The 12,420-nt window shown below is 43.9% G+C and overlaps 1 protein-coding gene across 1 annotated transcript; it reads left to right on the forward strand.

The window, feature by feature from the left end:
• Positions 1–501: 501 nt before the first annotated feature.
• LGALSL (galectin like) lies at positions 502–8,497 on the forward strand. The gene is made up of 5 exons (XM_024133607.3): positions 502–988; positions 1,772–1,843; positions 1,982–2,070; positions 2,728–2,905; positions 4,765–8,497. The coding sequence occupies exons 1-5, from the start codon at positions 953–955 to the stop codon at positions 4,906–4,908; spliced, it is 519 nt and encodes a 172-aa protein (XP_023989375.1). The 5' UTR covers positions 502–952; the 3' UTR covers positions 4,909–8,497.
• Positions 8,498–12,420: the final 3,923 nt, after the last annotated feature.

Here is a 12,420-nt window from a genome sequence, read left to right on the forward strand (position 1 = left end):
GAGCCTCCAGGGAGCCCCAGACTTGCTCATCTTTCCACAGGGGAGGGAGGTCTGTTCTGTACATCTCCTGGAATATAAAAGTCCCTACTGTGAGTCCTCTGCCTCTTGCTTTTAGGTCAAATATTTATCTATGCAAGCCTAGAGGCCTTTCATTATCTTTCTACCCTGGAAAGCCGAATGAATCTTTCCTCGCTCTTTGTTGGCATTCTCTGAAAGAAATCTCGAGCTCTGGAATACCACCTCCACCTCCAATTCTCCCTTGACCTCGCCCTCCACTGTCCCACCTGCCCCAAGACACGACCTGAGAAGGAAGGCGGGGAGGGTGGCTGGAGGGGAAGGGAGGTGATGTCACAAGCACCTGTCACCTGGCAGGCCCCAGCCCCACCCACCCTGCCGCCGAAGAGTGCCGACCGGGAGCCCGCCCTCCCGCACGCCCCGACCCTGGTAGGCCAGTCCCTCCCGCCCCAGCCTCCTGCCACCGTCCAATGGCTGAGGGGCAGGGCAAGCTGAGCAAGCCGCGGCAGCCCAGCCGGCTCCCCGCCCTGTTCCCGGTTCCCCAGCCGGGCTCTGGCGGCCTTTAAATGCAGCCCAGGGCCAGCACGGCGCGGCCCTCGACTCCTTTTTCCTCGGGCAGCAGCACCCCGAGGAAGAAAGCAGCCTCGACTCGGCAGCACGGTCCGGGCTGCGGCGGCCACCTCCGACCTCTGGGCCCGCGCCGCCTTCCCGGCCTCCGCCTTCTCCTCCCCCTCCCCCCGGCCCCGCCAGCCGGGTCGGCGCCGGGCCCCCGGGAGTGCACGCCCGCGCGCCCGCGTGTGTGTGCGCGCTCGAGCCAGCCTCGGACCCGCGCCCCCGCCCGGCGCAGGACCGCCTCTGAATCCCAGCCCGCGCGCCGTGTCCCACGTCCCCCGCCGCCCGGCCGCCAGCCGCGCACCCCGCCGCGCTGCGCGAGAAGATGGCGGGGTCGGTGGCCGACAGCGATGCAGTGGTGGTGAGTGCGGCGGGCGCACGCGAGGCGCCCCCTTCCCGCAGCCCGCACGGCCCCTTCGCCGGCTTCGGCCTGGCAGAGGCCCAGCCCCGCGCCCCACGCGTGAGAAGGCGCCCCAGTACCTGGTAGCGGGAGCCGGCTGTGCGCGGCGGACGTGGGGGGCCGGAGGGGTGCCCCAGTTGGAGGGCCGCTGGCTGAGGGGAGGTGTTGGGGGCGGCCCGCGGGGTGGGGGTGACCGACAGTCCCCTCCGCGCCGTGCAGCCTCCGGCCAGGTGTGTGCATGTTGCACGTGTGAGTGTGCGCGTGTGTGTGTCCGGCGCGCGCGCCCCGCGCCCGCCCCGCACCGTTCCGGGGATTTCCCCCTTGGAAATGGGTCCGCGCCAGGGGCTCGCGGGAGAAGTTGAGCGCGGCCTCTGCACTCCAGCCATGTCCCCGAGGACAGGCCTGGGCGACGGCGGTTCCATGGGCGTTTGCGGTTGGAGAGGGGCCTTCCCTCCTCCGGCGCGGGGCTCTGGCTCCCCAGTGGGCCTCGACCTTCATTTTGATCTAGATCTGAAGGGTCTGAGGATCATCACAGGTTTAGCTACCTGGTGGAAAGGACGGGTTTTGTTCCGGGAGTTTATGCGGTTATTCAGTGGGCTGTGAGGTGGGAGCTTTTGCAGAGGCTTCCTGTGTTCTATGGAAGGCTGCTGGATTCCTCCAGATTTGTGTAGGTTCTTCCCCGCTCCCTCTAACACCCCCCTCCAAAAGCTTTTGGAAAGCCAATCTGTGTGCTTCTATTTTTAGAAACTAGATGATGGGCATTTAAACAACTCCTTGGGCTCTCCAGTTCAAGCCGACGTGTACTTCCCACGACTGGTAAATGATTTTGTTCTGTGCTCTATGTCTGCCTGTACCCTCTTCTTTCTTCTTTCCTGAGGTCAGGTCCTAAGGATCTGAGGCCTTGGCTCTTCCCTAACAGGCTGTAAAGTTTGTTTCTCCTCTCATCCTTTGCAGATCGTGCCATTTTGTGGGCACATTAAAGGTGGCATGAGACCAGGCAAGAAGGTATTAGTGATGGGCATCGTAGACCTCAACCCTGAGAGGTAAGGCAGAGAGTCCTTGTCACCTAGACCTATCAGGCAGTTACAAGGTCCTGTTGTGGTTTACTGCCCCTCCTCTTCCCACCCCTGTGGCCAGTGTTGCTAGTTTGAAGTGCCAAGAAAGTACTATGTTCCCATGAAAAGAATGTGTATGAATCCCAGCCATCATTTCTCTAGACAGCTATTTATATCAGAGATTATAAATATAGACCCACATCATTTTCTCTTTGACCCTTAGGGAGGCTAAAGGATTTTTTTTTTTTTTCCCCAAACATGGTGTTTGGAGTAAGAACTATCAATATAAATGAGAACCAAACTTTACAAGATATTGTTTCCCCTGGTCAATTAATGGGGCTCTTTTTGAGTCTTCTGAAATGGATTAAGACACAGATGTGTGGGTGGTTTGGGGTATATGAAATGTCTACAGTCATTTTCATCTCCACTGAAGTTTTCACCAGGGCCTCCTCTGGGTAACAAAATAAACCAGTTTGATTGTAATCCTATTTCTCCATAGTCTAAACCCCCCAATGCCCGCCCCCATATGAAGAGTAGTGGCCCATTAAAGCTGACAAATCCAAAGAAGAAGAAGGAAATGGGAGCCTGGGTCATTGTAATGTTGTTTTGCTCAACTGTGAATAAATGAGATGATTTTCTTTTCAGCTTTGCCATCAGCTTGACCTGTGGTGATTCGGAGGATCCTCCCGCCGATGTGGCAATTGAACTCAAAGCTGTGTTCACAGATCGGCAGCTACTCAGAAATTCTTGTATATCTGGGGAAAGGGGTGAAGAACAGTCAGCGATCCCTTACTTCCCATTCATCCCAGACCAACCATTCAGGGTGAGTGCCTCGAGTGCTTCCGCTCTAACCACTGGCAGGATGGTGATGTTCTCATCTAGTATGTGCCAAGAACTCTTTAAGCAGCCAGAATTTTTGCAATTCTGTTTAGCCAATACGTGTAAATAAACCCATATTTACATGTCTAGATTGTTAAAAATAAATACTTTTCTATGTAGCATTTAACATAGTACTAGGCATATAATAGACACCTGTCCCCAAATATCTGTTTGATTAATAAATAATAATAAGTATCTAGAATTTTCCTCATTTTTTTCTCAACCTTTAAGTAGCACCAAACCATATCAGTTATGTCTTTTTTTAAGAATCTAGTGATTATCATTTTATTTTCTCTTGTTCCCTTTGCCAGTGAGGACTAGTCATGTCCTTGTTTCCCTCTCTGGGTTAAGGAGCCTCAAGTCTGTTTCACTGTCACAGTCTCTGTGGCTGACAGATTCCTTCCCTTGGGCCTGGATGACGATAGATTTGCTCCCCACTCTCTGTCAGGCAGGAAGCACAGCCCAGACTTCCATTTCAATCAAGCAGCATTAGCAGCACCTTCCTCTGTGAAGGACAATGCCAAGTAAGAGATGCAAGTCAGTAATGTGTTAGGAAAGAATTTAGTGACATGTCAGACCTGGTGATTGATGAAATGTCTACATGACACCTTGTTAACATACATCACAATAATGACAACCCAATTAAAAGCTCCCTGTTGCATAAACACCTAACAAAGCAGAACTACCCTTAACCTGTTGCTCCTCATCTAAAAATTTAGAAGGGCCTATGAATAAGTCATAATTTTTCTTCCCATCTCACAGTCTGGGGGCAAAACAAGAATCCATGACTGTCACATCAATGATAGAATAGAGACTAATTGCCCTTCTAATTGTAGCCTGGGGAAGACACCCCTACCCTTCTCTAGAATGTTAATGACCCTGAGGCTCCCCTGAACTGTGACAGTTTCTTACTGGTGAATCTTAATGCAGAGCTCATGAGTGTGAGTAACCAAAGCTTCCGCCAGGAGGAATAGTGCTCCCCAACAACAAAACTGAAATGAAATCACCCCTTCTTGGTGATACAATTTTAGTAATAATACAAATTAAATGTCACATTCGTACATCATATACGGAGTCTCTCCTTGCATGATGAATACAAATGCTTTTAATAAATACATAGCACAGAACCAATGATTAAACTCTATGGTGAATTACTTAAGTTAAAAAAAAAAAGAGGAAGAAAAAGCTTTTACCATATGGAATCGGTATTTCTGTTTGGCTTAACAAAGCCTTGTTAATTACACATCCTTGGTCGAATGGTAATTACTGTGTAACCTCTCTGCTTAGTGTTTAGGGGGTGTCTAGATTATTATTACATGCTACTAATGGGTACCAGTTCTGCTTTGTGAGGGGCTTCTCTGAAGGTAGGATAGAATTGCTCAGGGGATGAGGATGGAGGCATTAAGTGCCATATAAATAAATCTCTGCCACTTTACATCACTTTCTGGCATGCAAGAAGAAGGGAGAAATAGTAAAGCAATTTAAAATCCTTAAAGGACATTGAATAGTGTAGAGCAGTGTTTCACAAAGTGTGTTCCTTATTCTAGCAACACCAGCATCATCTTGGAACTTGATGGAAAAGCACATTCTTAGACCTTACCCTAGCCCTACTAAATGGAAATTTTGGTGGGTGGAGTCCAGCAATCTGTGTTCTAACACGCCTTCTGTATGATCGCAATGCACTCCCGTGTTTGAGAACCACTGAGGATGTTGCCTTTCTCCAAAATGAAGTACTGTTTGTTTGTTTTCCCCAGCAGGGTTCATTGAAATTATGAACTGAGGTTATTATTTTGTTTCTTCCAGGTGGAAATCCTTTGTGAGCACCCACGTTTCAGAGTGTTTGTGGATGGACACCAACTTTTTGATTTTTACCACCGCATTCAAACATTATCTGCAATCGACACCATAAAGATAAACGGGGACCTCCAGATCACTAAGCTTGGCTGATGTTGTTTAAACCACGTCTGTTTCAGATAGCATCAGGTGCCACAACTGTATGACTGTTGGTCTGGAAGAAGTGTCCTAGCAAGATCTGAAGACTTAAAAAGAAAACAAAAACGAAAAGGGAAACTTCACCGTCTCTTTTTTCCGTGCAGTTTAAACCCAAAACGACTTCAACGGTGGTTTGCCTTTAGGAAGCTGTCGGAACAAAGACACCGAGCCATTATTTCCAGAACAAAGTAATACACTTACGCTGGATTTTATTCAGACTAAACTGAACTGGATTTGTGATTTGGTAGTAAGTTATTCATCTTTTCAAAGCAAGGTGATGTTTAGAACAAAAGTGCTAAAGACTTAAAACAACAACAACAAAGACGGTACACAGAAGTCAACTCATTTCTGCACTGAAGTGGAATTGTGTAGCACAACCGACATTTTAGTCAGGGTATTTAACATAGAATGTAGGTTGTTCAAGGTTTGTTTTGTTTTGTTTCGTTGCACAGCATAATGTTAATTCAGATTTTTAAAGCTTTCTTGTAGTTATTTATTTCTACTCAGTGTATGAGAGAATGATTAATGTCTCAAGAACAGCAAGTTATGAACTTTTGAATGTACAATTATCTTAGGTCTAAGGGGGGAAATTACCTATTACAATCATGATAAAGGTGAATTTCTACCTTAAAGAGTTGAGTCTTATCCTCCATACCCCTAAACTTAGGATATCTTGATATAAATTGCTGTAAGTGCTTTTGGGAAAACTTTGCAACGTTTCGTAAGACTGCTTTTCAAGTTATTGATGATTATTTACATTGCTTTTTCTCCTTACTGTGAATTAGCACAGTATTGGCTTCCTTAAGACTAACTACTTTTCCCTAGACCTACTTAATAGCTCATTAAGTTGTTATTAAGCTAATTGAAAACACGTAAGAAGTGATTGCATAGACAATTTTTAAATGACTGTTATATAAACTTTTAAAAGTATAGTATGAAAATGATTCTGGAATGCAATGGAAAGCAGAAGCAAATGGCCCCAAATAACTTACCTGGAAATAATTTATATCAACTTAAGCTGTTAGCTCATTGTATCACTTTTTATTATGTGACCCTCACTGATATCCCTAAGCAATGCCTTTGGAGCTTCAGAGTAGAGGATGCTTCCTACTGTGTTTGGCTCTGCTGAGATATTAGGATAAGACAGGATCCAAATTAGGAAATGATCCAGTTAGTTTATCTGAAAAATTAACTCCCAGGACTCTAGGTCTTTGAGTCCAGCCAATAGTGTGAATGTTTCCAATTAAGCTTTAGGTGTTTCCCTGTACTTGTGGAACTGGTTAGACAGCAGGGAGTCTCCAGGAGAAGCCTGCAGTGATACAGATGTCACTGCACAGCAAGGATGGTTGGAGTCCTGGGTGCTGGATTTCACAAACTGCACTGGCCCTGGAGAGAAGGACCCTTGGCGTTGCTTTGGTCAGCTGGTGGGGAGAAGAGGGGGTGCTGGGGTGGGGTATGTATTTATATATAATTTAGGTTTTGTCTGTAGAGCATACTGTGTCTTGTCATGACACGTCCTTCTCCTGCTTTGCTTTTGAGTTTTTTTACACGACATGCAGAGGCACTGAGGTGGCCATGTCATATTCATGTGTCGAGAATGTAGACAGTGTTTCAGTACCAAAGTCTAAGAAAAAGCAAACTAAAATCATGAATTTTTTATAGGTGATATATTTGGATTCTTCTCAACTTTTAAACTGTTTAGCTCAGTTCCATTGTGTTATATAAGAAGATGCTTTATCCAACAAGGCTGGCTGCGCATTGAAAAGCTTTATGTACCATCTGAGTTAAGCAGCCATATTCAGCCAGTAGGGCTGTTCTGTGGCTCCGGCTATTTTTGAGCCTGTAATTAACTTGTAGAGCCACTAGGTTTTGATGTGTGTTTGTAGAGAGACTTAGAGGGCACCCTGAAATATATTGGTAGGGGTTTTGATTCTCCTTATGGTGGAAGACCTCCACAGGAGGTTTCCTTTGAGTGGCCATCCATTCCCACCCACTGCATAATTCAGCAGAAACTAGAGGAGTTGGGAGTGTAACTGTTTGGAACTGACACTGTTCTCTCTACCTATCAGCTAACTGGTTAGCAGCCAAGCCCTTAGGCAGCCTAGTGTAAAGATTCACTGTTAACCCTTCGTTTCTGTATGGGGTCAGTGGGGACCTCTTGGTTAAGCCTACTGGAATTAATCTAAATGATGTGATGATTTGATTCAGGTATAGTTAAATTAGCAAGGGGCTAATCCAGCTGTACTAATCATTAGCTGTAAACTGGAAACAATGTTCGCATCCTCTCATCAACATGCGAGGTCTAAGGTGGGAATTCAGGATGGAAAGTGCAATTTTAAGCTTCACAGGAAAGCATTTGGGTATGTAAGGTATTATTTCTGACCAGAGCCCTAATTCTGCAATATGACCAAAACCAAGGAACATAAATAACAATCAGGCTCTGGGGGAATAATAGGCAGGCTTTAGACAATCTGTTCATTTCTGCATCAAAATTGGAGTGAATGTATATATCTACTTAAAAGTTAATAGAAGTGATTTCTACTTTCTGGGCTATCCCAGAATTGTCTTAAATTTTGTTTTTTTAATTTGAAACCCCATTTCATATCTTGCCAACCTCAGTTCAAAACCTCCTAAGAAATGACTCTTAGAATTGTTGGTGATTTGTTAAAATGGCAAATCCTTTCATTTGTATTAAAAAGTAAATATCCAAAAAGAGGGAGGGAGCCCTGTTGCCTTGAGAGAAACAGCCTTGGCATTTTCCAGCTACATTATTAATGTAGAAATAATGTTCCTATGATGACATATTTTCAAAGAAACACTTTCTTATTTACTGCGTGGTGTAAAATGTTGCTAAATGTGTTCTTACATTATTATGTCACTGCTGAAAGTTATTTGCACTATAATAAAGGAATTTTCTACAAAATGGTTTCCAGTTTATAAGGTGCTAAATTTGGCACGGGGTGTAATGTACTTAGCATGGACCGTATGGTAGAGCAATCCTCCCTCACTTTCACGCACACACTCCAAGACCACTTGTTTGTGTGTTGCCAACATTAATAAACTGATCAAGGGAAGGAAAGTGTCTGAGGTCCCTCAGAGACCTAATGAGTTCATGCTGTGTGTGCAATGGGTTCTTTTAAAATATAATTTGCATACAGTAAATTCACATTTTTCTTGGTGTGCAGTTTTACGAGTTTTAACACATGCATAGATTCACATAACAATCACCTCGATCAGGATGTAGAATCCTTCCATCACCCCCCAAAAATTCCCTTGTGCTACCCCTTTGTAGTTAAACTTGCCCCCCACTCCTAGCCCTAATCAGGCAATCACTGACCCATTCCACCTGCCTGTAGTTTTGCCTTTTCCTGAATGTCATTTAAAGAGAATTATACCGTATATAATCCTTGGAGATTGGCTTCTTGCATAATGCATTTGAGATTCATATTGTGTGTATCAAGTTTTTCCTTTTTATTGCTGAGTTGTATTCCATTGTGTGGATGTACCAGTTTCTTTATTCATTCACCTGTTAAGCACTCAGTCGGTTCTTAATAAATCATTAATACAGTCTTATTAGAACAGTGTATATACAAAAGCAAGACTGCATTTCTCTTGCCTTCTCTTTCCTGTGGTTTGAATGATTAGGAAGGAAACTTGATCCCTTAGCTATTTTGACTACAAATAAAACTGGCTTATAGAATTTTGCCTAGCTTCAGTTATGGGTGGTTTAGCGGAGATAATTTACTCAATATGCTGGATTTAGGGTACCTACTTACACCTTAGTTGGTTTTATTAATCCTCTCCTTTTTTTTTTTTTCATTTTTATTTTTTAAGGAGGCAACGCTGTGAGGCCAGTCTTTGTCACAGCTTTTGCAGTGAAGTATAGGCAGGGAAAGTCCTGTCAAAGTGAGGACCATTTGCTTAGACTGTTGGGCAGAGATAGGAGAGCTTCCCCTGCCCCTGTGGGATATAACATTATACTTGTCCTATGACAGCATTTTGAATTAGACAGTCTGGAAGATATGTATAACGAGCCTCCGGGTGCCACAAACACTTAGGACCTTCATTCATTCAGCAGGTATTTATTGAGCTCTGTCAATTGCCTTTCTAGGTACTTGGATACATCAGTGAGTAAAACAGACTCTGGTGCTTTTAAACTTTAGTGTGCTTAAGAATCACCCAGGAGTAGAAGTCCAATCTCACCCAGGGAAATTATGTTTCAGTAGGTCTGGAGAAGGTCTCAGGAGTTTGTATTTTTAAGAAACACCCTGTATGGTGTTGGTGGTCCCAGATCCCAAATTAAGCAGCTCTGCCTTTGGGAATTCCAAAACATTCACTGAATCAAACTTGAATTGTGCCAGGCTGTGGGATTCTGATCTGTGGATATCTTTCTGTGGAAATTTCATTTCAACACTGGGGCATTCTGCTCTGCCAAAAAACAATCATGCAACTTTCATTATAACTTTACAACTAAGTGTCTTCACCCCTGATGTAACCTCTCCTCACTCCCGCCCCTACCTCAATACAAATACTGTAGTAAAAGGAAGTGCCTTTCAATCGAGTTTTGTAAAAAAATCCTCCTTATTGGGGTTGGTTTAGGACCTCAGTAGAACCCTGACACCTATTGTAAGCAGTGGATTCTCTGAGAAAGATTAAGGTTCTGGGGGAAGCCTGCCTTACTTCTTGGTAAGCATTTCAATTAGTTATTCGTTTGCAGAATCGCCACGATGGGTCCCAAACGTTCTATAAGGCAAATACACAAGGTGGCTTATAACTTGTGAAGAGGGCAGAGGGCAAGTGGTAATGGCCCAAATGAGCTTTTCACAGCATTTTGGAAATGAATTTCAAGTCTTCCTTTCACTAAATGCAGCTGAGTTTGTACAAGGTACTGCATGCCTAACTTGCTTCCTAATCACCATGTTAATTTCACGATGATTTTTTCCTGAAAAAGAAAAAGTCTCCTACAAAAGGCAAAGAACTGCCTTGCAAGGCATATATTTCATAATGAATTTAAATGGGTATATCCAAGGTGCCGAAGCAATATTCAACCAAGAGAGAGAGAAGGGGAAGAAATAGCCGTTGACACTTTCTCTTGCTTGGATATATACTTCCATCTCCCAGGGAAAGATGGTGACTAGGTGAGCAAACACAGAAGGTAAGGAGGCATCGTTGTTTGATAGGACAACACAGACAGTTCTAAATAATGGGCCCTGGGAAGTGGCAAGCTGGCCACAGGCCTTGGGGATGACGTGGGGTTTTGGGGACCTTCCAAGCTTTCATGAGTAAGAACAATAATAAACATTTGCCAGTAACTCCAGCACCTCCCTTTCTGTCAGTATTCCGTCATTAATTCTAAAAGGACAGATGCAAATAATCAAAGCTTACCTGAACAGTTGGTCTTGAAAGGGGAAGAAGAGACGTAGTGAGGCTGTGATAAGGTGAGAAAGAAGAGGCACCTGGGCCTCAGGGATTTGTTGTGTGTGTTCAGGCAGGCACTTTATTTTTATTTATTTATAAATTTTATTTATTTATTTTTGGCTGTGTTGTGTCTTCGTTGCTGCACGCAGGCTTTCTCTAGTTGCGGTGAGCAGAGGCTACTCTTGGTTTCGGTCCGTAGGCTTCTCATTGTGCTGGCTTCTCTTGCTGCGGAGCACGGGCTCTAGGCGTGCGGGCTCAATAGTTGTGGCGTGCGGACTCAGGAGTTGTGGCGCATGGGCTTAGTTGCTCCGTGGCACGTGAGACCTTCCAGACCAGGCCTAGAACCCCTGTCCCCTGCATTGGCAGGTGGATTCTTAACCACTGCGCCACCAGGGAAGTCCAAGGTGGGCACTTTAAATCTCCAGTCTTAATTTGCCTCCCGTGGGAAATAGAAATAATGAAACTTGTGACACTGTGTTTGGAGAGCCATAGGTTGACAACAGAGTAAAACATTTCTTACAGCTGATAAGGCCAAAGTTAAAATAACCATGATACCAATTTCTACAATACTTTTCCATGATTTTGTAATGAAACAGCATTAAAAGTGTTAATCCTTGAGACTGTGTCTAATCCATTGGAACATGCTTTTCATATCATTTCATTGAAGCCTATTTTATTTAAAATCTAGCCAAAATTAGCAGTGTATTAGGCAATATTTAGAATGATGCTTGTAAAACGTACTCAGGGATTTTTTTACTCTGAATTATTACAGCTGCTCCAACATTAGAAAGCATGGGTTTCTCCTAATGCAATAAAAACAATATTTAGTTCAGCATAAAATGATTTTTAATGTTGTTAAAAGGTGAACAAGGAAGATATGCACAACATGATGAGAAACTACTGAAAAGAAATAATTTTTTTAAATGAGAATCTTCCTGGAGTTGTGTGGCCTGTTACTCTAAGATTCTAATTAACCATTCATTTATCCCGCATTTTTAAAATCCTCAAATGAAAAAAACAAAACAAAACGAAAAACCACACACATATATGGAGCACAAGACCACAGTCTCTTTCTTTGAGAAGGTTAGAAACAGATCTGCTTTTTTGGTAAGGCTTTGATTAATGTTAAATATTGAGGTTACCTCACGGGTTGGGGTTTTTTAAGGCAACTAACATTCTCTTTGCTTTTGCAAATGATGTAAATCGCTGGCTTGGGAACCCCCTTGCAATCCTCAACTTCAAAATTAAGTAAATGATTTAAAAAATTCAGCTTCCTGAGTTGAAAGGGCAAATACTGGCCTTTTCATGTAGTTGGTGCTCTTAAAGCATGTCTATAGAGTTAGTTCATATCCTGAGAGAATCACTCATAACTGTTGCTAATGAAACTACATAGGAATGGAGCACTTTTATATGAAGGCCCCGTGTTAGACACTGTGGGTTATAAAAAGAGATAAAAGACCTATGCCATCTGCCCTTGAAGAATTTATGATCAAACTGGAAAGACAGTTGTATGTATAAAATATACATAAAGATGACTGTCAATATATAGGACCAGACTGAGCGGGCAGAACATTGCACCTTACAGGAGTTCCCGGGGACACAGCTTGCCGCTCGCTGGGGTGACCCAGGAGGGCATCTGGGTCTAAAGGATTTTAGCTGGGCTTCCAAGGGCCTGAATGCTCCTTGCCCTCTGTGCTGCCCCCAAACACCCCAGTATATAGACCAACTTCAGGTTTGATCTGAGGGCCAGTGTTGTGTTTTCCAAAGCTCAGTGATGTAGTTGAAATTCTGGCCTCCCAAAGAAAGAGTTCAAGGAGAAACCTGGTGTTCTTTAACTACAAAACACATGGATGTCTGGTGGAGAGGAGACCCTTCCTTGAACCAAGCCCCCAGCAAAGAAAGGACGGCCTCATGGAATGTGTGTGGGGAAATTGTATTGTAAATGCGTTTAATGTACTCAACTTCACCTCTACACATTTGGCACCAAAGCATAAAACAAAAACCACTATATATATATATATATATATATATATATATATATATATATAA

This window comes from Physeter macrocephalus, chromosome 12, assembly GCF_002837175.3.
Source record: "Physeter macrocephalus isolate SW-GA chromosome 12, ASM283717v5, whole genome shotgun sequence".
In the NCBI taxonomy this organism is placed as follows: Eukaryota; Metazoa; Chordata; class Mammalia; order Artiodactyla; family Physeteridae; genus Physeter; species Physeter macrocephalus.

Bases quoted from the DNA above. Each gene is read 5' to 3' on its own strand.
- LGALSL (XM_024133607.3), top strand. From the start codon at position 953: ATGGCGGGGTCGGTGGCCGACAGCGATGCAGTGGTG. The intron at 2,071-2,727 runs GTAAGGCAGAGA...TTTTCTTTTCAG, and splicing joins GTAGACCTCAACCCTGAGAG to CTTTGCCATCAGCTTGACCT. The intron at 2,906-4,764 runs GTGAGTGCCTCG...TGTTTCTTCCAG, and splicing joins TCCCAGACCAACCATTCAGG to GTGGAAATCCTTTGTGAGCA.